This window comes from Corylus avellana, chromosome 5 (assembly GCF_965113065.1).
Source record: "Corylus avellana chromosome 5, dhCorAvel1.hap1.2, whole genome shotgun sequence".
NCBI lineage: Eukaryota > Viridiplantae > Streptophyta > Magnoliopsida > Fagales > Betulaceae > Corylus > Corylus avellana.
Window position 1 is genome coordinate 4491089 of NC_142494.1, and position 26471 is coordinate 4517559.

General features: G+C 37.1%; 2 protein-coding genes, 1 non-coding gene and 1 pseudogene across 3 annotated transcripts; 2 read left to right on the plus strand and 2 right to left on the minus strand.

Annotated features, from left to right (window-relative positions):
• Window positions 1-9738: 9738 nt before the first annotated feature.
• On the plus strand, window positions 9739-10095 carry LOC148585243 (uncharacterized). The gene has a single exon (XM_088516676.1). It carries the CDS (start codon window positions 9739-9741, stop codon window positions 10093-10095), a length of 357 nt encoding a protein of 118 aa, XP_088372802.1.
• A 1451-nt stretch (window positions 10096-11546) lies between these two features.
• On the minus strand, window positions 11547-14878 carry LOC132181659 (putative terpene synthase 12; annotated as a pseudogene).
• Window positions 14879-18446: 3568 nt separating this feature from the next.
• Window positions 18447-19944, minus strand: LOC132181660 (large ribosomal subunit protein uL2-like). The gene is made up of 2 exons (XM_059594901.2): window positions 19742-19944; window positions 18447-18792 (listed from the first exon to the last, which is right to left on the minus strand). Exons 1-2 carry the CDS (start codon window positions 19942-19944, stop codon window positions 18447-18449), a joined length of 549 nt encoding a protein of 182 aa, XP_059450884.2.
• Window positions 19945-21167: 1223 nt separating this feature from the next.
• On the plus strand, window positions 21168-21274 carry LOC148585244 (small nucleolar RNA SNORD90). The gene has a single exon (XR_015912598.1). It is a non-coding gene; the product is annotated as a small nucleolar RNA SNORD90 (small nucleolar RNA).
• The last annotated feature ends 5197 nt before the right edge of the window (window positions 21275-26471 follow it).

Genomic DNA, 26471 nt, shown 5'->3' on the forward strand with positions numbered 1-26471 from the left:
CATATAAATTAGATAATGATACAGATTTATAAGAATACAAGTTCATACTAATACAATAATTAAGTACACAGACAGTTAGTTCCAATGTATGTTAAACACTTATAACTTATAAGTCTATATATGTTATAAATTATAATTATACATATATGCAGATTAAATCATATAAATGTATGAGAGCAATACTTAATCATGTGATTCAATGACAATTCAAATACTTAATAATATTATTCATGTATAATGATAATGAGATTTGTATAATATCAAATTAAATAATTGACATTGGATTAACAATAGAAATTTATGTTATAAAATTATAACTTCATATAAATTATAATTATACATATATAATACAATTTTTTAATTCTTTTTTTTTTTAAAAAAAAAAACTTTTTCTCTAATTTCTTAGTCATTTTTAAAACTATTTGTTTTTACCAATTTTTATTTACACAAACAACAAAAACGACATAGTTTTGTTAAGGCCCTAAGGGTATAAATTCACCACTTTCATTTCATTTTCATTTTCATATAACCCTAAACCTAACACAAACGCCGTGTCTCACTGTCTCTGCCGCCTTCCAGTCCTCACAAGTCGCCCGTCTGTCTCTGCCACCTTCCTCACCGATCGTCGGTCTCCTTTACCGTCTCTCCTCGCGCTCGATGTCTTTGTCTCTGTTTAATGTCTTTGTTGCTGTGCTCGTGCTCGTCCTCTCTGGATCGTCACTGTTTGGATCGTCGCCGATATTTGTCTCTCTGTCTCTGTGGCCGGTCTCCATCTCTCCTTGCCGGTTGGGTTTTTTTAGTTTAATTTTACAACAATCCAAAAATTAATGTTTGGATTTTACATGCCATGATAGGATTTTCTAATTTTAATTTTACATGCAATGATTGGATTTTGGATTTGTGACTCTTGAGACATTCTAGATTCGGGATTTGTTGTTTTTTTTAAAAAAAAAAATTACAAAAAAATAATAGTCGAGCTCGAGCTCGAGCTCGAACAGGGTTCCAACCCTATCGAGCCGAGCTCGAGCAACATGTTTAGGCTCGAGTCGAGCTCGAGCCTTAGCCAAAAATAAACGAACCGAGCCTGGACAGCCAAAGCTCGCCCAAGCTCGGCTCGTTTACACCCCAATCTGAGATGGAATAGATGATGCCCATATCTAGCAGTTTTAAGACCTCTGCCTTAACTACCTCCTTCATATGAGGATTGAGTCTTCTCTATGCATCCCTGGTTGCCTTTGCTTCGCCTTCAAGGAAAATCTGATGCATGCACTTGGCTGGACTTATTCTTTTGATGTCAGCAATAGTCTACCCCAAAGTGGTTTTATGTTCTCTAAGAACTCTCAACAGCTTTTCTTCTTCTTCACAACTCAGATTTGCAGCAATTATGATCGGTAGTGTCTTGTTCTCTCCTAAGTATGCATATGTTAGGTGTTCTGGCAATTGCTTCAATTCCTGCTTGGGTGCCTAGACAATAGAAGGAACAAGAGAGGTATTAGTAGGCTCAAGAATCTCAAAGGGAGGAGTATACTTACTTGAGTATTTTAGAGAGGCCTCAAGGTAGTGTACTGTTTCAATGATGTCATTAATAACATCTTCAGGGTCTGGCTCAATGTCCTTTCTTGTGAGACTATGGGTGAGGGTGGCCTCCAATGGATCTTCTTGTGGGTCTTGGAAAACTGGTTCACTAACACCGTAGATCATACAAGCATCAAAACACTCCAAATCATCTTGAGGTAACTTCATTGCATCAAATATTTTAAATTTTATTGTCTTACCATTCACCTTCATACTTACTGTACCTTTTTTCACACCTATTGTTGTATCAGCAGTTCTCATAAAGGTTCTTCCTAAGATGAGAGGCAAGGGTGATGGCATATGAGATTCTTCCACGTCTAACACAATAAAGTCAGTAGGTAAAATAAATGTACTTACCTTTACCAACACATCCTCAAGTATACCTCTTGGTCTTTTGATGCTTCTGTCTGCCAATTGCAAGGTGACTGAGGTTGGTCGAAGCTCCCCCAAACCCAGCTTTTCATATACCATGTAAGGCAGCAAATTGACTCCTACTCCCAGATCCAGCAATGCATGCTCAAAAAGGTGGTCTCCTATCTTGCAAGGAATGGTAAAACTACTTGGATCTGTTAGCTTGGGTGATAATTTTCTCAAAAAAACTGCACTTGCCTCTTCTGTTAGGGCCACAGTCTCATGCTCCTGAAATCTCATTTTGTTAGTGCAACAATCTTTTAAAAATTTAGCATAAGAAGGAATCTGTTTAATTGCATCTAACAAGGGAATATTGATTTCTACTTTCCTTAGAGTCTCAAAGATATCCATGAGTAGTTTTTCTTTCTTTGGTTTGACTAACCTTTGAGGAAAGGGCGGTTCACTTACCTTCTCCATTTTGTTTACCTTAGAGGTTGATGCTTCATCTGGAGTTGCTTGAGGTGGCTCTTCAGTTTCAATGACTTTGCCATTCCTGAGCACTATGACTACTTTCAGCTGCTGGTGACTCCCTGGGTTAGGTATTGTTTGGGCTAGAAATTCTCCCTGCTTCCTTTCACTCAGCTCCCATGCCATCTGCCCCATTTGCACTTCCAGTCTTTGAGTGGCTTGATCAATCTTTATATTGAATTGTTTTTGATCAGCCGTGATTTGTTGTTGTAAGGTCACTAGGTTGTGTATCATATTCTGCAGTTGGTTCAACTTTGACTCTTAAGTTGGTTGGCTTCCTTGTTGGGGCCCCTTCTGCTATCATTGATTGTTACTCCAAGAGAAATTGGGATGGTTGTGCCATCCTGGATTGTAAGTGTTGGAGTACGGATTATTCTTGTGGGGGTAATTGTTTTGTCCCACATAATTCACCTCTTCTTGCTCTGCAAATGGAGATAAAGGACACGTCTCAGTGGTGTGATCAAAATTGGAACAAATAGCACATACCTAGATTGGTGTGTCCTGTTGCAAAGGTGAGATTTTCTGAGCAGTCATGGCCTTGACAATCATGTCCAACTTCTTTTTCACAGCAACCATCTGATTGGACGATTCTCCATTGAAGTTTTCTTCATACATGCCCTTGCTCTTGGCTCCTCTCCTTCCTCTAGAGCAGAATTGCTGGGAATGCTCACTTAATGTTTCAAACAGTTCCATTGCTTCCTCACTACTCTTCTCTATAAGTGCTCATCCACAAGCTGAATCAACCATACATTTGTTAGTATCAACTAAACCTTCATATAAAATTTGTACTTGATCATCTTGAGGCATGTTGTGATGTGGGCACTTTAGAAGCAATGAATTGAAGTGATCTCATGCCTCAAAGAACAAATCTCAATCTCTTTGTTGGAACAGCTCCTCAAAGAACAAATCTCTATCTCTTTGTTGGAACAGCTGGAGTTCTCTTTTAAGTTGTCTCATCTTTTGATCTGGGAAAAACTTCTTCAGAAACTTGGTGGCTAATTCTTCCCAAGTATGAATAGAATCTGCAGGCAAAGAATTATACCACAGTTTAGCATTATCGTTCAAAGAGAAAGGAAAGAGAACTAACCTGAGTCTCTTTGGAGTTAGGCCTTGGACATGCTGCAACTTCCACAAATCGAAGAATTCTTTAAGATGAAAGTTGGGATCCTCAGTAGCTGTGCCCCAGAAGTGAGTCAATGCATTGAGGATTTGAGGAGAAATATAATAACTGCCTTCCACCTCCGGTTGATATGCTATGCATGAGGGTTGATGGAGGTTTGCTGGAACAAATGCCTGCTTCATCGGTCTCTTCACCGGTGGTGGATTTGCCTCTAGTGGTCTTGGCCTAATTGGATTCTCTTGCAAAACTTCCATCTCAATTTCTTCCTCTTCTTCTTTGTCTCTAAGTCTTTGTCGAATTGTCCGCTCAATTTCAGGATCAAGTGGAATGACGGTTGAATCTTGAGAACGATGACCTTACATCAATTGAGTTGCTTCTTCAGTCAAAGCAGCTTCAATGCTGCTAGTCCGGATGCTTCCTGGAACTACGCTCGATCGCAAGTTGGTGCGCTCGATCACACTTGGCTGGCGTTCAATCGCAATCACAGAATGCTAATCCGCAACCTGAAACAAAAAACAGAAAAATTAAGAATCAACAGAAAATATTTTTGATAAAAAAAAAAAAAAAACAAAAAACAAAACAAAATTGAAAATTGAAAATTAAAATAACACAACTAAAGGAAAATAATTTTAAGCAAAATTCGCCGCAATCCCCGGCAATGGCGCCAAAAACTTGTTGTTCACAATTACCTATCTAAATTAATAAACAAATAATTGGATGTTTTACCTGCAAGTGCACGAGGTCAACATAGTAGTATTGTATGCAAATATGGGGTCATTCCCACGAGGATTGTTGAATCTTGTCTAAAATCAATTTTCAAAGTAAAATAAAACAGTAGATTGGATTTAAGTTAATAATGATAAAAAGGTAGGGCTTTGATATCCACCACTAATTATATTTAGCTAATATATCAATATGCCAATGTTTTGATCATGTTATGAATATCTAATGTTTCTCAACCTAAGGGCATTGGTGTCTACTCCTTAAGCTATTAATTTTCCTAAGCAACGAATTAGGCATGGGTGTCTACTCTAATTCTTTTCTTTCTCAAAGGATTTAGCATGGGTGTCTACTAAGTTGTTCTTTAAGAAAGCATAAAAATGTGAAAATCGACAAACACATGACGCCTAGGGCATGGTTGTCTACTCCCGATTCCCCATGTTGATTAACCCAAGAACCCGGTGTGGATTTCTCTTGTTACTTATGTTAAACGCAGGACTCGGTCATCCAAATTGATTTAACTAACTAGTCCATACCACATGCACATGTTGATGAGGCACACACATATGAGGAATTCATGAAACTAGGTATTAATCAAGTTAGACATCATAACAAGATCATCATAAAGGCGCCAATATTGAATATTAACAAAACATAACTAGGGCTATAATTTAGCCCTACTAAATAAATTAGTTACACAGGAAGTTGATGTTAAACATCTTTATAAAATAAAATAAAATAAAATAAAAGAATAAACCCGAAACTTGAACTTGAGAGCTCCAATTCTTTTTCTTCCGAAGCCTCCTTATTCTAGAGGCTTAAGGGTCTATTTATAGGTTTTAGAAGTCCTTGACAAACTAGTAAACCTAGGAATTTTCATAGGGTTTCAAACCTATTACAATTGGGAGTTGGAAAACCCTAATATGGAAATAATACTATTCTGGCCGCAGCTTTGATGTGTCTTCTGCGCACGGGTGCGATCGATCGCAACCAGTGCGTGCTCGATCGTACGTCTACGATCGAGCCTCTTCTATTGTGCGCTCAAGCGCTCGTGACCGCTTCATGCTTTGTCTTCTCTAGTACTAAGCTCAATCGCTGGGAACCTGCGATCGATCGTAGTGTCAGGGGCTCCAACTTTTTCCAATTTCTCTCTTTGAGCCCAAATTTTCCAGTTTTACTTCATTTTCTTCCAAAAGCCTACAAAAGTATGGAAAACACAAAAAGGAATTAAAATGGCCTAATTAACTAAAACTAAAGGATTAAAACATGTAAGTTAAGGGCTGAAAATATGAATATTTTAACACTTAACATATGCCCATTTTCTTTCTCTCTTAGCCCATAGTTGGCTTTCCCTTCTCAAAAGAGGCCATAGTTGCCCATCTTCTTTCTCTCTTAGCCCATAGTTGGCTCTTTCTTCTCTAAAAGATGCCATAGTTGCCCATTTTTCTTTCTCTTAGCCCATAATTGGCTCTCCTTTCTTTAAAAGAAGCCATAGTTGCCCATTTTTCTTTCTCTTAGCCCATAGTTGGCTCTTCCTTCTTTAAAAGAGGCCATATTAGCCCATATTTTCTCTCTCTTAGCCCATAATTAGCTATTTCTTCTATAAAAGAGGCCAAAAATTGCCGAAGTTCAAGTTCAAGAGTAGCCGATGTTTCAATTCCGGTGCCAGCAACTCCACTCAACTACCTTGGCCGCCACCAACTACAACGAATTTTCGGTCACCATCTCGGCCTCCGTTGCCGACTAAAGAACAAACTCAAGTTTTCACAAGCTTACACACCATGAGTTTGAGTGGGAATGTTAGAGTATATCATGGAGTTCAAGAATAATAGTCATAGTATAAGACTATTATTATTGGTCTTTCTCATGGAAACCAAGTTACGTCGTGATCGTATGGAGGCTATTCGACAAAAACTGGAGTTTCCTAATATGCTTGCTGTCGATTGTGTGGGGAAGAGCGGAGGCTTGGCATTGCTATGGGGTGATGAAGCTTCGGTGGAAATTCATAACTACAGCCAACGCCATATTAATGGAGTGGTTAGGTGTTTAGATGCAGAAGAGCCATAGAAATTTACGGGTTTCTATGGCCAACCGGATGTTTCCAAAAGACACGAAGCCTGGGCATTATTGAAGCATCTCGCTGGTTTAGTTCCAATACCATGGGTTTGTATCGGAGATTTTAAGGAGATAGCAGTGTAATCGGAAAAGTGGGATGAAAGGGGACGACCTAGTTGTCAAATGATAGCTTTCCAACAAACATTGGAATTTTGTGAGTTGTCCGATTTGGGATTTAATGGCCCAAAGTTCACGTGGACTAATTGTCGGGATGGCTTTGATTTCATAAAGGTGCACCTAGACAGGGGTGTCCCAAATGCTGCATGGATGGGCTTATATCCGTTAGCTGAAATTGTAGTGGAGGTGGTGAAGATCACACTCCTTTAATTTTGGGCTTGACAGAAGAGCTTAGGGGAAGAGATGGGGGAGCAAGGTTCAAGTATGAGGATAAGTGGAGATTGGATGTGGGTTATCATGAAATTATAAAGGAGAATTAGGCGTTGCCTGTCGGTGAAGGGACTGCTTGGGATAAACTAAATTCCAAGTTTACCTGTTGCCGACAAGGACTATTGAGGTGGCAATGAGGCCAACGTGAACCCATGCAAAAACCCATAAATTCTTTGAAGAAGAGACTTCTAGCTCTCCAGGATGACGAAGAATGTGAGAGTGGGGCAGAGATGCAAGCAATCCGAAGTGACCTACAGAATTTGCTTGACAAAGAGGACCTCAAATGGTGACAATGAGCAAAATCAAATTGGCTGCGGGATGGAGATCGCAACACTCGATTTTATCATGCATGCGCCAATGCTTGTAGGAAGTCTAATCCGATCTCCAATATTATTGATGCTGATGGTGGTCAATATGTAAAGACGGAGGAGGTACAAATGGGTTTTGTTCATTATTTTATAACTTTATTTACCTCTGAAAATGCTGGAGATATGGAACCTTGCCTACAAAATTTGGAGAGGCGGGTATCGGATGAAATGAATAATGACTTATTAAAACCATTTTCTGTGGATTAGATTCGGACAACTTTATTTTAGATGGCCCCTCTCAAAGCTGCCGGGCTTGATGGCTTCCTTGCAGAGTTTTACCAATCTAATTGGAGTACAGTGGGGGATGAACTTTGTCAAGTAATTCTTGGTACACTTAATTCAAGTATTTTGCCTTCTTATTTGAATTCAACGAACATTGCTCTTATTCCAAAAGTTAAAAAGCCACTTGTGTTACTGAATTCCATCCAATTAGCTTGTGCAATGTAACGTACAAGATGATCTCCAAGGTTCTTGCAAATCGACTTAAGAAGATATTGCCCCATGTTATATCTCTTGTTCATAGTGCTTTCATACCAGAGAGATTAATTACAGACAACGTCTTGGTGGCCTACGAGACTCTCCATACGATGAACTCTCGGATTCAGGGCAAAAAGGGCTACATGGCGGTAAAATTGGACATGAGCAAAACCTATGATCGGGTAGAATGGAGATTTTTGGAGGCTGTTATGTGTCATTTGGGTTTCACTCCTAGGTGGATCCAACTTATTATGATGTGCATTACAACGGTCGAATATGCGGTGTTGGTGAATAGGAATCCATATGGGCAAATTATTCCGAAGAGGGGACTGAGACAGGGAGATCCTATCTCCCCATATTTGTTCCTTCTATGTGCGGAGTCACTGAGTACCATGCTAGATAATGCTAATGGGATGGGTGTTTTGATGGGGGTTCCTACTTCTTGAAGGGGTCCTCGGATAAGCCACATTTTCTTTGTGGATGACAGTCTCTTATTTTGCAGGGCTAGCGTTGCACATTGGGAAAACCTAACGAATATTCTTCGACTATATGAAGCTACGTCGGGCCAACGCCTAAATAACAATAAAACATCCCTGTTTTTAGCAAAAATACGACTGTGGAGGAGAAGGAAGCAATCTTGGTGAATGCAGGGATACCGGCTACTCAGAGGTACGATACCTATTTAGGTCTTCCAGCTTTGGTTGAAAAATCCCGAAAAGCAGCATTCAAAGGCATAATTGATCGGGTGTGGAAGAGATTGCAGGATTGGAAGTTTAAATTCTTATCCCAAGCGGGTAAGGAAATTTTACTTAAAGTGGTAATTCAGGCGATTCCATCTTATTGTATGAGTATATTCCTATTGCCAAGAGGCCTTTGTTCGGACATCAATTCCCAAATAAAAAATTTTTGGTAGGGTAATCAAGAAAATGAGAACCGAATTAATTGGATGAGTTGGGAAAGGATGTGGATGGCTAAAGCAATGGGTGGAATGGGATTTAGGGATTTCACTTATTTTAATAAGGCCTGTTGGCAAAACAAGGGTGGCGACAATGGAAGCATCCGGATAGTTTAGTGGCGAAAATTATGTAAGGAAAGAATTACCCGACTGGTTCTATCTTGGAGGCTAGGGTGGGGGGTAGGCTGTCGTATGCTTGGAGGAGTATTCATAGCTCTTGTGAATTGCTCAAATAGGGCTTATTATGGCGCATTGGGAACGGATCGACAGTTCGAATATGGAATGATAGGTGGCTTCCTAATCCATCTACTTTCCGTGTAGTTTCTCTTGTATTCGTGTACTCAATCCGGATGCGACAGTGCGGGAACTTATTGTTAAGGATTTGCATGGGTGGAATATTCAAAAACTGGAGAGAATTTTCTCCAAGGAGGAGGCCCAAATGATTCTTACAATCCCCATCAATTGTACAAATTAGCCGGATACTATGATTTGGAGAGGTACTGCAAATGGCAATTTTCCCGTCAAAAGTGCTTATCATATGCAAATGGAGGTTGGAGCTAGAGACTTAGCCGAGAACTCCTCTCATAGGGGTACCACTAAAATATGGAAAAAAACTGTGGGTCTTACCAATTCCGAATGTGGAAAAAAATTTTCTTTGGTGGGCTTGTCATGACATCCTCCCCACCTGGGAAAATCTGCTTAAAAGAAAGATAATCGAGGATCTAGTGTGTCCACTTTGCGCCTTTATGTTGGAAACTGGATTTCATGTCTTATGACAGTGCCCTGCGGCGCTTGATGTATGGGGCATGGGTCTAGTAAAATTCCAAAAGAGCTATTATGCAGGTCCAAGCTTCTTGGAAGTGGTGGAAGACATGTTTCGGAAATGCACTCAAGAGGAGATGGCCCTCTTTGTTGGCTTAGCTCGACGAATCTAGATGCGGCGTAATGATGTCTTGCATGGTGGTAAGTTTTCTCATCCCACAACACTACTACAATTGGCATCACTAGCACTAGAGGAGTCTAAGGAAGCACAGGATTGCAGGAACGCTTCTATGCCGGAGGAAGAATCTGGAGGTTTGAACCGCTAGGTGGCTCCGAGTCCGAGATGGGCGAAAGCAAACTGAGATGCTTCCCTAGACAGTATGACTGGACGTATGGGATGTGGTGTGGTGATTAGAGATTGTCGTGGGCGTATGGCCGAGGCCAAATGCATATCTCGCAAGGGGAATTTATCACCGGCAACAGTTGAATCCATGGCAGCTTTGCTGGCCATGGAGACGTGTCATGCATTGGGAATTACTCACGTTCACCTAGAAGGGGATGCAAAGAGTATCATTGATGCTGTCAACTGTGAGGAGGCCGATTGGAGTCGACTGGGGCATCTAGTGGATGACATGAAGGTGAAGCTTCAGCTATTTACTCAATGGAAGATGTGCTTCGAGAAGAGAGCAGGGAATCAAGCGGCACATCTTTTGTCTAGATTTGCTGTGAACCAGTGAGTAGATAATGCTTGGAGTGAGCCTCCTGATTGTATTCGTGGTACTATTTTGCTTGAGCAAATTGCTCTAGCATAGTGATTCTATAATAAGAAGTCGATCTATTTATCAAAAAAAAAAACTATTAAGTATAATGTTTTCATGAAGAGAGGATTCTCTTTTTTTTTTTTTTTTTTTTTCTATTAGCTGAATTATCTTTCATGTAGCTGTAGTGATTGAGTGGATGCATGAGAAAATTTATTCCCAACAATTAATGTTAACCTAGCTAGCATGATGTGGAATCCCTACATGGGCAGGGATAAGAGAAATGTAGAGGTCAATAAGTTTTTCATATTCCCTTACAATCAACTATTGGATTTGTGGAGTCCACCATTAACTTATGTGGGATCTATATAAGTTTACAAATCTAATAATTGATTTTAAAGAAATATGGGCCAAATATAAAAAACTTATTGACACATAGCATTTCTCACAAGGATTAATAATGAATTGGACAGCAGAGTTTATGTAGACCAAAGGTACTTTGGAGTAGACAAAATTATTATCATTTAATGAATTTATGAATTGTGTACGGAAATGGCCCAAGGTGTCTCAGGTTACTTTGAGATGTGCACATATCTTGGACAAGAAACGAATCCTAATTTTAGGATGACTTACCATTTCAAGTCTTTTATAGTCATTTTTGGCATAAAAAGTGTACATTTAGTAGCTACATTATTTCGAGCCAAATTTTTCGGTCTCTGCTCACATCTCCGCCACACATAACTGTTTGTAATTGATAAACAAAAGTGAACGTTACACTTATTTCCATTCTTATATATAATTTTTTTATGTTCATAAGTGGTTTTTAAAACTAACATTAGATCAAAATCTAATAAAGATCCATCTCATATCTAATTGTGGTTTTTAAAAGTCACATATAAGAGCACTAGCAATAGATATCCTATATGTTATTTCCTTCCCTATGTTTAAGAAAAATTTCAAAAAAATCACAAAAATACACCCACATCAAAAGCCCTATATTTAACTTACACCAAAGGATATAGGGCATCTATACCCTTTGGTTTAAGTTTTTTTTTTTTAAAAAAAAAAAAAAAAAAAAAAAAAACAACTTACACCAAAGGGTATATCTACAGTGTTTCCCAATACATTGGAAAACACTGTAGATACCCAATGCTTTATTAAATTATAAAGCAATCATTCTCTCTTCTCTCTCCTTTCTCCTCTTTCCTCTTTTATTGGTTGCAACTATAAAAAGAAATAGTATTTAATTCATATAAGGAAAAATAAAAGAATCTATTGTGAATTTTTTTTATATGGAATCAAAAAGTAGTTTTATTCCCTATATTGAGGAAAAATAGTTGAAAAGCTGCTGCTAGTACTTTAAGTGTAAGAAAATTGTGTAAAGAAGTAAGAGTTGTAAATGTAGCATTATTCGATAAACATACATGGGTCTATCTCTCAATGAGTGAAACGGGCTCTATTATCAATGAAATGACTCGATTGTTTGCTTTTATGTCTGGGGCTCCGTGTCCATCTCCATGTTGGTACATGCACAGAGCAATACGAGCAAGGTTGATTGCTGTTACTACAAAACGTTCTCCAAATGGAGAGTCAAGTACTCTCTCTTCATTCATCTTTTTTCCATGTCCTGTTGATCATGTTACTAATGTGTTTGCCAGCAACTCCATGAGAAACACCCGTTTCACGCATGTAGCAATGGATTGAATTCGCAGTTTCGCCTCTCTTCAACTCTTCCTATCAAACAAACAAACAACTAAATATGTTAGTGTGAAGTAGTGGTTCCAATGATGATATAGACTTTAAAATTTATTTAACACAAAATGGATGCTATGAAAACAATACCGCCGAAGTACTCAAATCATTGCAAAGTAGAAAAACAATTGAAGGCCAACGCAAAAGGTCGTGGTATTTTTCTATGCCCTCAAGTGCCTGCTTTGTGAACTTTTGATTCAAGAAAAAATAGGCACGAACAAGGAGGACCGCCCCCGAAGCAGATACCCAGCCATTGTCAATATATTCCTCCAAGGTTGGCATGCATATCTTTGTTGTAACACCACTTTGCTTCTTGTAGGAATGATTTGCACAGATCAGCCCACTAAAATAAAAGAAGAAGCCCCAAAAGTACGTATTAGATTTAATATTTCAATGGAAATGCTATTCATGTGAAAAAAAAAAAAAAAAAAGGAAACTATAGAATGGATGCATATACCGCTTTTGTTAGGTATGGAAGGGTGTTTTCTCCTTTCTCCTTAAGAGTGTCATATACCATCTCATTAACAGTACTATTGTAGAGAGCTAAGAAGCACAACTTCATATAATGGGGAAGATTTTTCACGGCACTGACATCCCATCTAAAAGACACAATCAAGAACTTAAAAGTATCATTTGCTTAATTTTTTAACATAAAAGTTATAACAAAGGGATTCCATTACATTGCAAATTTTTCTTTTTGTTCTTTTTTTTTTTTTTTTTTTGGTGTGGGGGTGGGCGTGTGGAGAAGGGGAAGAGTTATTAAGTATTAACCTTTCAACAGCATCTGTAAGTAGCTCCAGTTCACCCAAGGTGCCATAAACATCATAGACATCATCAATGGTGGTTATAAGAGCAATCACTTTCGTTAACCCTTTACGAAGATTACTTAATTGAGGTTCAAAGGCTATTCCAACTGTCCAAAAGAAGCATTCCATCAGTCTATCTCTGGTGAAGCTCAAGTTGTTTGCCAGACCCATTTCCTCCCACCACCTAAAAGTCATAGATGGAACCAAATAAGTTTCTACTTACATCCGACCCATGGGAAAGTTGTTTTCATTAATGTTCTTTTTTATTTTGTAATATCTTTTAGGAGAAACTTTAGTTAACCCTCCTAAACTTTGATCACTTTTGCAATCTTAACTGAAGAGGTGAAATTACAAATTTTTTAAAGTTCAATTCTCAAAATGGAGAGTTTTTAAATTTGGACGAAAAGATTGCAAAAGCGATAAAGCTCAAGATGGTTAAGTTTCCCATCCTTTTAACAAAAGCCCACCTTAGTCACGTGAATAAATACTTCAAACATTTCTTACCTCGACATATCTTGAACATCACTTTGAAACACCGACTGCACTATGTTAAAATCCAACTTTGCGAGTTCAAGTAGAAGAGAATTTGCATCTTCCCTCTTATTGTATGCCTCAATATACCACCAAGCTTCTAGCCTTAGCATTCTATGGTGCAATGGAACCTCCAATGCATGACTAACTTGTTCTGCCATACTTTTGCTCACATCTCCTTTGAGGTCCTTGAGATGCATTCTTGTGAATGCCGTGGCCTCGTCCAAGAGGTTTTCTCCTTCAAAAGCAAGATAAGAAGCTTCATAGAGACTCAACATTCCTTTGACATCCTTTGTAAGGCTTTCCTTGAAATTCCCACTGCTATCGTCCCTGAAACTGTTAAATACATCTGTGTTTCATACAAAATATGACATAAGAAGATGGTGAGATGAAGATGGGAAATGAAATCAAGAAGCTTTAATTAGCGAGTGTATCATATACGTACCTTGAGAGACCTGATAGCCTTGTTGTCTGAGGAGCCTAAAGCTTAGGTCAGTAGCATGCAGGTTTTCACCTATTCTTTCATTACAGGCTTTTGATGATGCAAAGTTGTCAAGGGCTTAGTTATATATGTCCCTCTCAAAACGGTATCCCAAACCTAACCGTTGAACATCATCAATCAGTTCAAGAGTTGCCAATAAGTCGGCATTTTCATTATTAATCGTACTCCTCACATCCTCCTCCAGCTTCTTTGCCCTATCTTTGTACTTTTCATCCTGCATGCATGATCACAGTTTGAGATAAATATGTATACCATACGTTAATGATAATAATTTTTCATCTTATTGGTCAAACGTGACTTGTGTCTTGTCATGTTTAGTTGCACAAACGCATTTTGACTTTAATTAAAAAATAAATAAACCAAAAGATCAGTGTGGATGAGGATTGAGGGGAAATAAAGCAAGTTGGTTACCACATAATCATTCTTTAAGGACTGCAAAAAATCGTAACTCCAGGAGCTTGGTGAAAAACTTTGTAAAAGGTATATTCAAAGTCGATAACTTTTACAATTACATTGGTGTAATATATATACAACTTGACATAAGACACAGCTAACCCTAAAATCAGAATCTGCAACAAATCAATTTACTACAAGGAAAAGGAAATCTTCTCATTGGCTAGCTTGGTCTCCAAGTCTTTCAATTCTTGAGCTTCTTTCATTTTACAACTGATTTGATTACAGCCAGTTGATACTCCCAAATCTGCTTTACATGATGTCATAGGAGGTTGAGGAATATAGAGAATTTTTTCGTATTGACTTTTAGCTTTCCTGCAGCTGTTAGATTGTTTTGAACGCGTATCTGCGCTCGATCGCATCAGGCCTGCGATCAATTGCAGATTAACCTGATTCCCACCTTGAGCTTTTGATACTGTGATCGATCGCAGATTACTTTGATTCTTACCTTGAGCTTTTGGTATTGCGACCGATCGTACGATTGAGCGCACTCGACATGCGCTCGATCCCTTGAGAGCATTACATGCTTTAACACATGGCTGGTAATTGGCGGATTGTCGTTCAACTTGTGATGGGAAGTTGGTATACTCGCAAAGCATCGGGAGTAGTGCCCATAGTTGTGGTCAAGAAGAAGAGGACTAGTTTTCATGGGATATTTAGGTATGTTATGTGGCAAGGAGAAATTCTGGGATAAGGAGAATAGGTGGACAAGTGCCATTCCTCTTTATGTTATAATTAACTTGCCTGATTTTCATAGGAAGGCATGAAGCTCTATATATATATATATATAGAGAGAGAGAGAGAGAGAGAGGACCTCAGTTACTTGTCGGTCATTGATCTTCGGGGCAAGTAATAATGTGGGTTGATAATAATTAAGCTCAATGACTTGTGGGTCACTAGATTTATGTGTGTGTTTCCTCAGCAAAACGTGAAACGCATTGGCAGAGGTACTCTTAAGGATTCTCATGTACGATCCATCTCTTGATTGAACATATATTGTAGACTTGACATTCAATTTGTCAATGATCCTCATAAGCAATGGAGGAGGCGTAGGTTGACAGTTCACCTATTTGTCGGCATTCATCGATCACAGCACATGGGATGAGTATTCTTATGCAAGCTAGAAGCTTCATATAGACTCAAATATCTAATGGTAAGGGAAATTTGGAATGAAAAGAAAGTTCGATACACCAAAGTGAGAGACTTTGAAGATTGGGTGGTGTTTGCAAAAAGCGCATAAGTTTATAGAGAGTAAATGAAGCTTTCCCTTTTTTAAAAAATTATTTTTTGTAATCTTAATCTTTTAAGTAATATACTGATGTGGCAAAAATACGACCGCATTTTTATGAGTCTTACATTGTTGCCTGTACATGTATTATTTTGCAAGTCTAATGGGGCACGTACTATAGAAATAATTAATGTTGTCTAGTGTTGTGAGGCTATTATATTGCAGCCGAAGATATTATGTAATGATGTCTCTCTTTTGCCCATCCGTAGCATGTGGAAAACGTTCCATAATGTTGATATATATTGTTAATGCACAATTTTCCGAGGAGGAACGTGGCACACTCTCCGGGTGGTGTCGTGGTGTCTGAGGATGCATCGATCGGGCCTTCACACAAGAACAAACAATAGGATTAGAGTCCCTAGTGGTGCTCCGGCGGGAATACTCTGATGCCTAAGTCAGTGATTTGAGAGACAAGATATAAGCAACAAGAAAACTGGAAAGCAAAGGTTGCGATTACCTTAGCATTGAGGGGTGACTTGCATTTTATAGGCATGAAATGGAGTTTGATTTCCCACACGTTTCGGATCCTTATTCCTCAATATTTGTTGTGCAGTTATTTGAGAGGGATAGGGTTTGTTAGCCGCTCCATGATCTTAGTAGCTTAAGATCGTGGGATAAGTGATATGGCTTCCATTTGATGTTAGATCAGGATGTCCAAGTAGTCTTCGGTCAGACGTGCACAGCTTAGGCATTGACAACTATCATGCATCCTGATCAATATAGATGATCTTTTGAATTTGAATGATGGCCTATCCCATTTGTATAGGGGTAGTTCATATTGATAGTGGATCTATATTTTAGATGATCTTATCAAATGTGGGATAAGATCACCTGATTTAATAGAATATAGATATAACTTTATTGTAGAATAATCGACCTGCCCTTCGGTTATTGACTATTTCGGCCCATAAGTTGAGTCTCAGACTAGGCGTCCGAGACCTCATCGGGCTAAGCCGTCTGAGGCCTTGTCGGGTCTACGAACTTGCGGAAACCGGGTCCAGGATCCGTTGGGCCTCATGAAACTGATCTATGACCCAACAGTTACCTCCCAATTTCTTGGTTTGGATGACTATGGAAATTTTGTGTTCTTCAAGAATGGATTCGTCTTCTGAGATCTGACTCTTTGAAGTGGCATGTCCGAGGCGGAAATTTTGAGTTTTGGACTTCAAATTTTGGCAAAATTTTCCCCTCTGATTTTTGCCGAGGCAATTGATCTGATCAAGGATCAGTCCGTTCGCTTGCTTGTCGATTTGAATGGTTAAGTACGCATTCACATGTCAGCATTGGTATGGTCGTACTTTCGGCTACCACCCGTCATCATCTGGTAGGTGATAAGACATATTTGCTTCGACACTCATTGTGCGTGTTTCCGAGGCGTTGTCTAGGGTTTCAAGTGCCAATGCCCCTTCATCTTCTCAGATATAAGATAAAAAGGGGTTTTTCTTTCTCTCATTTTCTACCTTTATCCGCCATTGTTGCTTGCTAAAGCTTTGCAAGTTTTCAATCCCCCACTGGCTTGCTTCTACTCCAATTTCTTACCTCAATACTACTTTTGAGAGTAGCATTTTTTAGGGTTTCGACCAATCGAACCCTTCGTCTTCCTTCGTGTGAGTAGTTCGTTCATCCCGATAGTCCAATACTCAAATATTTGGATCTGTTGTTGTCATTCATCGAACCAGCAGTTGATCGCCTTCGTCTGTCTATTACCCATCTTGTTGATTCACAGCCGTTACCCTTGTATCCCTCGGTTACTATATCCCGAGTTCTTGTTCCTTATGGATGACAGAGAAGGTTTGGACTCCGACGGCGGAGGAGGTTCTTACCCTGCTATGTGGAAGGCCACCTTGACATTAGAGGATGAGAGGCGAGTCCGACTGGACTGCTATGTACCGAAGACGGTGAAACTTCAGTTTGATGATGAGCAAAAATGTGCTATAGTGAGCACCGATGAGCATGAAGTATGCTTCTATGAGGCGATGTTTCCTGCTGGCCTTAGGCTCCCATTTCCGAGGCTCACTCGGGAATTGCTAAGTCGTCTGAACGTGGCTCCTCACCAAATTGTCCCTAATGCTTGGAGGACTTTCGTCGGCTGCATGGTTCTTTGGCCAACAGCTCTAGGAGAAGAGAATTCCCTCACTGTTAGGGAATTCTTGTCGGCATATAGGTTCACGAGGAACCCTAATAGTGACTCGCTCTACAACTTCCAAGCCAAACGAGGAAAGTTGGTAAAATTTGAAAAGACTTACACCAACAATCGAGGATGGAAAACGAAATCGAAGTTGGTAAAATGCATATTAAATTATTAACATCATTAATAGCAGTTTACTAACTTAGACTAAATTTAATGTGCCTTTTAAATGTTTATAGACACTATTTTAAATGGGTTGGATGAGAGTTTTGTCCTGTCACTTACTAGAATATGTTAAAAAAAAATTCTTTCAAATCAATTTGAAGAAAATTTGTGTCCTTTTTAAAATATAAAAATCTCATATTTTAAAAAATTTGAAGGGATCAATCGAAATCTAAGGCCATCTTTGAGAAGCAAACAACGTGGAGAAACCAATAATTCGACTACTTCTTTGTCAAATATACGACCCAAATTGTTGTCCTCTTGGCTAAAGAAAGGGTCAACCAATGGCACTAGTTTTGGCTACACCCATACAGAAATTATCCCATTGTCAAAATTAAGGACCAAAGCTCATAAGAATCTGAATCACTCAACCTGTATTATCCCCGATCTCGACATACGCATTGACAAGTCCACTAGAAAGTGAACCACACAACCAAACTTACAGACATGTAGTGTGATCTTCTCCATAAAAACACCCATCAAACTTCACAAACTAACAAAAGCAATCAATTTGAAATAAACCCTTAATCAAAAATGATGGACCTAATATTCCAGCAACATAAAATGTAACTCTCAAAGCGGGAAACATAAACTTCAAAGTAACCATCACTAACATAAGATGTTCTAAATGTTTTGAAAAGTGACACTCTAAGCACTCTTGTCAGCTCTGGAAGCTGTGGCAGCAGCTTGTCCACGGAGCCGACCAGTTTTTCTCGCTGCAATAAGACCAACCTTCTGTCCGGGAGGAGCATCTCGGCAAACGGTACTTGCATGCCCAATATGCTGATGGTTACCACCACCATGAGGATGCTCCACAGGATTCATGGCAACACCACGAACCTTGGGCCAGCAGTTCCTCTTCACCCTGAATTTGTGATAGGCATTTCCTGCCTTCCACATGGGCTTCTCGGTCCTTCCTCCACCAGCAACCTGACCAACCATAGCTCGGCAATTACTTGGAACAATCTTTTTGGCGCCAGAAGGAAGCTTGATTCTAGAGGAATATCCCAAAAAAAACCAAAAGATTAATGACCATCAAAAAGAAATAGTAGCAAGGTGTCTCAATTATCAACACAAACAAATCCCCATCTTAGTTGGTATGCCAAATTATCCAACAATAGAGTAAAAAGGCTTAAAACAGATTGTGAGATATGTGTGATGCAAACCAAACGCATTGAATGTCAATAACAACTAATTGCTTATGAGAACAGAGTATACATGTTCCCAACTCTAACTGGAGTTCCTGATGCATTCTCAAATACAATCCTAGCTAGCCAACTCCAAATAAAGAATGTCGTCAATTTTTTCCTCCAGCTTCAACCACTCAATATAGGATGAATGGAATAGAACCAAAGATGGACTTAGGAGGACTGTCAGGGGCCATGGCCTCTCCCAGGTTTTGAATGGTTCTATATAAATATGTTTCACATCTTTGGGCCAAAATATTTTAGTTTGGCCGTTGGACCCTTAAAAAGGGGTCTAAAATATTAAGTACACAAGTGTGGTCCCATATGGCCTGGGAAAAAATGGTCCAATATGAATTTGGTCTAAATTTACAACAGAGTTGATAATATCTATCGATTGGTAAACAAGTTCTATTTCCAATACTTTACTGATCATGAAAAATAAAAATTTAAAATTAAACTTCAGCATTATTAGCGTAATGTAGTTCAACATTCATAGTTCCATTGTTTCTCAAATATTTTTGAATTGTGCAAATGGTTGAATTGAAAATAACCCTAATTCTAATTTAACTGACTTTGTACTAAGCCAATTATTGAATTACAAAATAACAAACTCTTAAAACTTAAATACTAATAATGTTATCAATTAATAACATTTAAGAAAAAAAAAAAAAAAAAAAAAAAGACTAAGAGACAATTATTTGTTTTCTAACCTCGCATCGATCTATAGTGAAACAGCTCTATTATCAATGACGGGACTTGATTTTTTGCTCTAATGCCTGGGGCTCCAATCCTATCTCCATATTGGTAGCCATGTGAGAAAGGTTGATTGTTGTTAACACTAAACCTTCTCCAAATAGAGAATCAACTACTCGCTCTTCATTCATCTTTTTCCAAGTTCTATCAATCATGTTATTCATGTGTTTGCCAGCAACATCATGAGAAACACCAGTTTTACGCATGTAGCAATTAATTAAATTTGTAGTTTCACCTCTCTTGAACTCTCCTTGTGTATCAAGTAAACAACTAAATAGATAAGTGTGAAGTTATGGTTCCAATGATGATATAGACCTTGAAATTCATTTAACACAAAAGACACTATGAAATTTGTAAAAAGAGATACCGCAAGTACTCAAATCATTGCAAAGTCGAAAAATAATTGAAGGGCATTGCCAAAGGTCGTGGTATTTTTGTAAGCCCTCAAGTGCCTGCTTTGAGAACTTTTTATTCGAGAAAGAATAAGAATGAATAAGGGTGATCGCCCCGAAGCGGATACCCAATCATTGTCAATATGGTCCTCAAAGGTTGGCATGGTTGGCATATCTTTGTTATTGGGGCCTATTTTATATTTTCAATTGGTATCAGAGCAAATTCACTCTGTTTGTATTAACTTTTTGAATGAGATCCTAGACTCTTTTTGTTATGAATAGTTCTAGTCCCTTGCCATAGATTCTGATGATGAGGCTGACTTTTAGATGACCTATAACAAGCCACTACAAAAAAATGTATGTTTTTTGACGTGGCAAACAGTAACTTATGTTTGCCACGTCAAAAACTTTTGACGTGTCTAAGTAGACACGTCAAAAAAAATATTTTTGACGTGTCTTATTTTGACGTGTCAATTTGACACGTCAAAAACTTTTGACGTGTCAATTTGACACGTCAAAAGTTTTTGACGTGTGTAATTGACACGTCAAAAATATTATACACCTAGGTTAAATAAAATTTAAATAAGATAAATTTTATATATATTTATTGTAAGTTTTTGACGTGCCATGTGTGGCATGTCAAAAACTTTTGACGTGTCATGCATGGCACGTCAAAATGTTTTGACGTGTCAAGCATGACACGTCAAAACATATATTAATTTTAATTATATATATATATATATATATCAAAATTAATTTTAATTTTAATTTTAATATAAAAAAATATGTAATAAACAACACTTAATGTTAATTGGCATAAAAAATTAATTTTGATTGGATAGGAAAATTATAGTTTATCATATTAGTATAAATTACTTGGTATATATATATATATATATCATGCATGCATAAATTGATCAGTCTAGTAATATTAATATGATAGCTAGCTATATTTTTTTTGTAAAAATATATAAAACATACTTGATACATTTATTTTATAAGACCCGCAAACCTCATATGGCATGTCAAAATCACATGTACAAATTTTTGACGTGTCAAAATGGCACGTCAAAAATGTTTTGACGTGTCAATTTTGACACGTCAAAAATGTTTTTGACGTGTCAATTTTGACACGTCAAAAACTGTTTTGACGTGTCAAAATGGCACGTCAAAAACGTTTTTGAAGTGTCATTTTGACACGTCAAAACATTTTTGACATGCCATTTTGACACGTCAAAAACATTTTTGACGTGGTATTTTCACACGTCAAAAACATTTTTTTGACGTGCCATTTTCGACACGTCAAAAAATTTTTGACGTGTCACTGTAGACACGTCAAAAACCCTAGTTTTTTGACACCTACCCTTTTAACGGTCGATAAACGTCAAAAACGACGCGTCAAAAACCCATAGTCAAAAACAAAATTAATTTTTGTAGTGAGCTCTTAAAGGAATTTGTTAAATTTACTAATTATCATAAAATTTCCCTTAAAAAGCTTAATGATGTTAAGCATAAAAATTAGTCTTTGATTACTAAATTTTTTGAATGACATGCCTTAATTGACTTATTGAAATCTGAAAATACTATGCTTGTTGAAAAGAATAAATCACTTGAGAGTCAAAGGAATCTAAGGAACTCTTACATAAACTCTTTAATGATATTTTGAAAAACCTTTTTTTGTATTCAAAAACCGGAGTGGCCATGTCTCTACGTCCACCTCTAACTTCAATGTACTATAAGTTTGCGAAAAAAATTATAAGACTATGAAATTTAAAAAAAAAATAGAGACAATAAATTTTATGTAGTTCGGTCTATAACCTACCTATATAAGTTAAATTAAAGCATTAAGGGCTATATTTTGCTCCTATTCACTTGATGATATGATTTTGTACAAAATGCTCTATTTATAGAGCTTACAGATGATTTGAATTTATTCAAATTTAATCAAATTTCTTTATTTAGGATGGTATAACTTAATCAAATCTTCATCAAATTTAAAAGTTTAAGTTATATATATATATATATATATATATATATAGATGACAGACGGCGACAACGTCAAAAACTTGCTGGAGTTGGTGGCTGATGACAGTAATTAGATGTAGTCGAAGGGAATGATTGGAGATGGGCCTTAACGGTGAGTAGACTACCGTTAGCACCTTGCAATAATTGTGCCGATTGTGAACCCACACTTCTGTATTATTTGGAGCTGTTGGCATTGGAGTTGCAGTTTATTGGGAATGAAACTATAGCAAAATCGATTGATGCGAAAGAAAGTGGAATGTTTTATGAAAATTTTTTGTTTTTTATTAATTTTTTTATTTGAATAATAATAAAAAATTATTTATGTAATGTAAAAAGTAAATATATTATTAATGGGACATATGTCCCATTTATGGCCTCAGGATCTCTCTAAAAATATCTTAACTATTAACTGGATAATCTCCAATCTAAAATTGACTAGAGAGGATCCTGTTTTCATTTTCTTAGACGTCACTCTTCTACCAGCCCAATTCCCAATGTCTCAAAGTATACATTTTGAAGATAATCCTTTGATTACAAGGAAAAAAAAGAATGACCCATAAGATATCCTATGATTAATGTGTCTTTTAAGTTGATTAATGTGTCTCTGAGTTGGTACTTGTATTGTCACCGAGGATATTGAGGGCACTTCCATATAGTTTTCCGAGCAAGTAACACATTTGACCATGATAGTATTGCTAAAGTATTAGCATTCGTTTAGAAAGGAGTAGTTCAATCGGTTACAGACCACCCTATATAAAGTGAAAGTCAATAGTTCGAACTACTCTCTATTTTTTCCTTTCCTTGTACAAATGTACCTAACATTTATTATGTTAGCTACTAAACAATTAAATTTGATTATAATTTGCTACATTAATTTATAATAAATTATAGTAAAAACTATATAGTATCATAAGCAATATCCTTAATAAGATATTTTTCCTTCTATCTTGTTTTGTTTTAGGGGCAACTTCACTTATATTCCTATAAATATAAGCTCTTTTGCAATCATAACCTCAAAGTTTAAAGATTTGCCTAATGCTTACCCATATTTTAGCTCCTTTTAATTTCACAATTTTTTTTTTTTTAAATGCCCCAATTTCGGCCCCTTTTTCTCTCACCGAACTTTTTAGTTTAGTTTTTGAAATTTCAATTTTTTTTTTTTTTTTTAAAAAAAAGGCCCATTTTGGGCTTTTTAATAAAAAAATGTTAAATTAAAAGGATTAAAATATGGGAACCAATATTTTTAAACTATATATATATATATATATATATACACTTCAAGCGTTGTAATTGAATTCCAGTTTTTTTTTTTTTTTTAATTTTTTTAATTTTTTTAATTTTTTTTTTTTTTTTTTTTTTTTTTAAGGCTTGTAGACTTGTAGTAGGTTGCCCTTATAAACCATTGGGCTACAAAGCTGGTAAAAGAGATCCATGGGCTGTAAGTGTCAAAGAAAAGATCCATCGGCTGTATACCATGGGATATTTGGACTGTTCACCCTGAATCACCCAAGGCAGGGTGAGTGGAGCAAAGACAGGCCCATTTAAGGTGAGCCCGAGGGTTCTAACGATGCAAGTAAATTCCAAAATTACAAAAATGGAAGTCTCCCACCTACAATTATTCCCACCCAACGTGTGTGGTGCCTATGGACACATGAGGAAATTAGTAAAGAAATTCGTAAGCATAACTCATCTTATAAAATCAGTTCAATAAGAGAGGATTGTTCACTGACTCCACTCCTTATGACCATGCTCAAGATCTTGTTCACAAGCAATGCGGGATGATTTTTGAACACCCCCCTTATATGCAGGCCAGTATACATTCATTTTGTGGTAGGCTCTGATACCATGAAGAAATTCGTGGACCTAACTCATCTCATAAAACCAGTTCGATAAGAGAAGGTTGTCCACATACAATGTAGGATTATTCTTCAACAGTTAGAAATGGGCCAAAGTCCAATTGAATGGAATCTTGGCTCGCTGGTCAAGATACGGGCCACCTTGATCATATATAAAAGGAGGTGGTGGTCATTAATGATGCCTTTTGGCAATGTTTATGTGATAATTTACTATATACTTTGGATGTTTACATTAAGTGGTCGATGAATTACACTAAACTTTGTTAAAATACTAATTTTTTTTTTTTTTTTTAATATGTCTGCACAGAAGAGGGGAGGGGGATTCGAACTAGTGACCTTCACTTCATTAGGAACGTTAAAATACTAATTACGCTAAACTTTAGGACATGAAAAATACTAATTATTGTTAAATTAAGAGGTCAAGGAGAATCACCACTTTCCTTGCATTTCACGTTCTATATCAACATGCTCATATGGACCAGGGAAACAGATCAGGAAATACACGAGGAAACAAGAAGGGAAATAGAAAATGTTGAGATAAAATAATTATAGGATCACCAATGAAGTAGAAAAATAGCATAATAGAAAATAATAATTAGTCACACAAGACACCAATATTTAAGTGGTTTGACTTAAGAAGCCTATATCCACTACGGAAACGATCCAAGAGAAATTCACTAACAAAAAGTAGAGTACAAAGAGTAATACAAACAAAATCACTCAAACCCAAAAGCCCTAATACACCCAAGCTCACAAACACGCAAAAGAGAATTAAATTACAAAAGAGAAATTAATTTCTTAATTCTCTAAGAGCAGCTGCCTCTCATTCTCTCTATTTCTCTACACCACACGGAGGTTTTGCCCTGCTGCCCTCTCAGACTCTCACCTCTCAATTTTTCTCTATAACCCACAAGCTGCAGCACACTAGCACATTTTCACTCAAAATGGAGCTAATGCCCAGCTCTACCAAAATGGCCAAATGACTATGTATAGAAGAGGAAAATCGGCCAAGGTGCTTCACAGTTAAAGGAAAAGAAATCTTCCTCTTGAAGAAAGCTGCTGGATGGTTCAAGTGCTTCGTGGTGAAGCAAACAAAATGCTTCTCTGCTAAGTAAGCTAAAGAGACAAAACGCGGCAGGAAAAAAAAAAAAAAAAAAACCAATAAATAAAAGACTGAGGGCCACCATAAGACTTGAGAAATCAAGTAATTTTCAAACAGAATAGATCAGGCAATATTAAAAATTTCCCCTCCACCAACTTTCACCTAATTTGTAATATTTTCCAGATTTTAAAAAGTGATAATGGACCTCTTTAACTACCTAGCCTGTTTACTTAGCTCCACGTTATCCTCATCATCAACTTGAATATCAACATTTCAAGTCCATAAGAATTTTGTTAAATTCATAAAATATCACAAAGATGCGTACCTTACTACATTTTAATGGTATATATCCTTTGCTTTAAATACATCCGGTTAGTGAGAGACTAGCTTCTTCATGTACGAGCTTTTCAGTTTCTTCTAAAGTTTAGTGGCAGTTACTGTGAGCTTTTTCTTGATCAAGTTCCACAAGTTCTCCCTTTGATGATGTTGATAGCACCTCACCATCCAAATCTTCGCAAAGTCTTGTAGGTGCAACAAAGTTCATATCTTACCAAAGTCTTGTTGATGTGCTAAAAACTGAAATTATTCTGACCATCAAACTTTTTGACTTCAAAATTTCATCTTACAAAATTAGAAAAAAAAAAAAAAAAAAAAAAAAAAAAGCAAGCTATAATACCAATTTGTCGTTAGGATCCCCAAATAAGAAGAAAGGAACACAATAAAAACAATCCAATAATAGATTACAATAAGATTTTTTGGTTTAATTTAACAATCTTACATTCAATCTCAAAAGAAATTTATATCAAAAAGATGAAATACAAAAAGTAATAAAGAGAAAACCGCTTAAAATCTAGAACTCAAATCTCACTCTCACGTGAAAGAAAAAAAAACATTACAAAAGCGACAACTCTTTTTAATTTTCTCTTGGTGGCGTGCGGCAGACCAATACGTGAGGAAAACAAACTCTCAGTTTCGCAGTGCTCGTCTATCTTACAAGAAGTCAAAACGACAAGTCGAATTGATGATAGAAGTTACCTCACATCACATGCACCTCACTTGGACTAGTAGAAGGAGAAACAAAATACTAAGAGCAACTCTTCTGGGCCCAACACATGACTTTGAGAAATTTAAGTCATTCACGACATATTAGCCAAATTTTCTTCTTCGGCTAATAAAAAGACACAAAAACGACAATCGTCATCTTTCTAACATTAATCGTGCGAGAAAAAAAAAAAAGAAAAAGAGTTTGAAGGTTAAACATGACTCTCGTATGATCATAAAATATAAATTATATTGTGAGAACAATGGTGAATGTTAATAAAGTTAATTAATCTCACATTAAAAAATATATAAAAAAA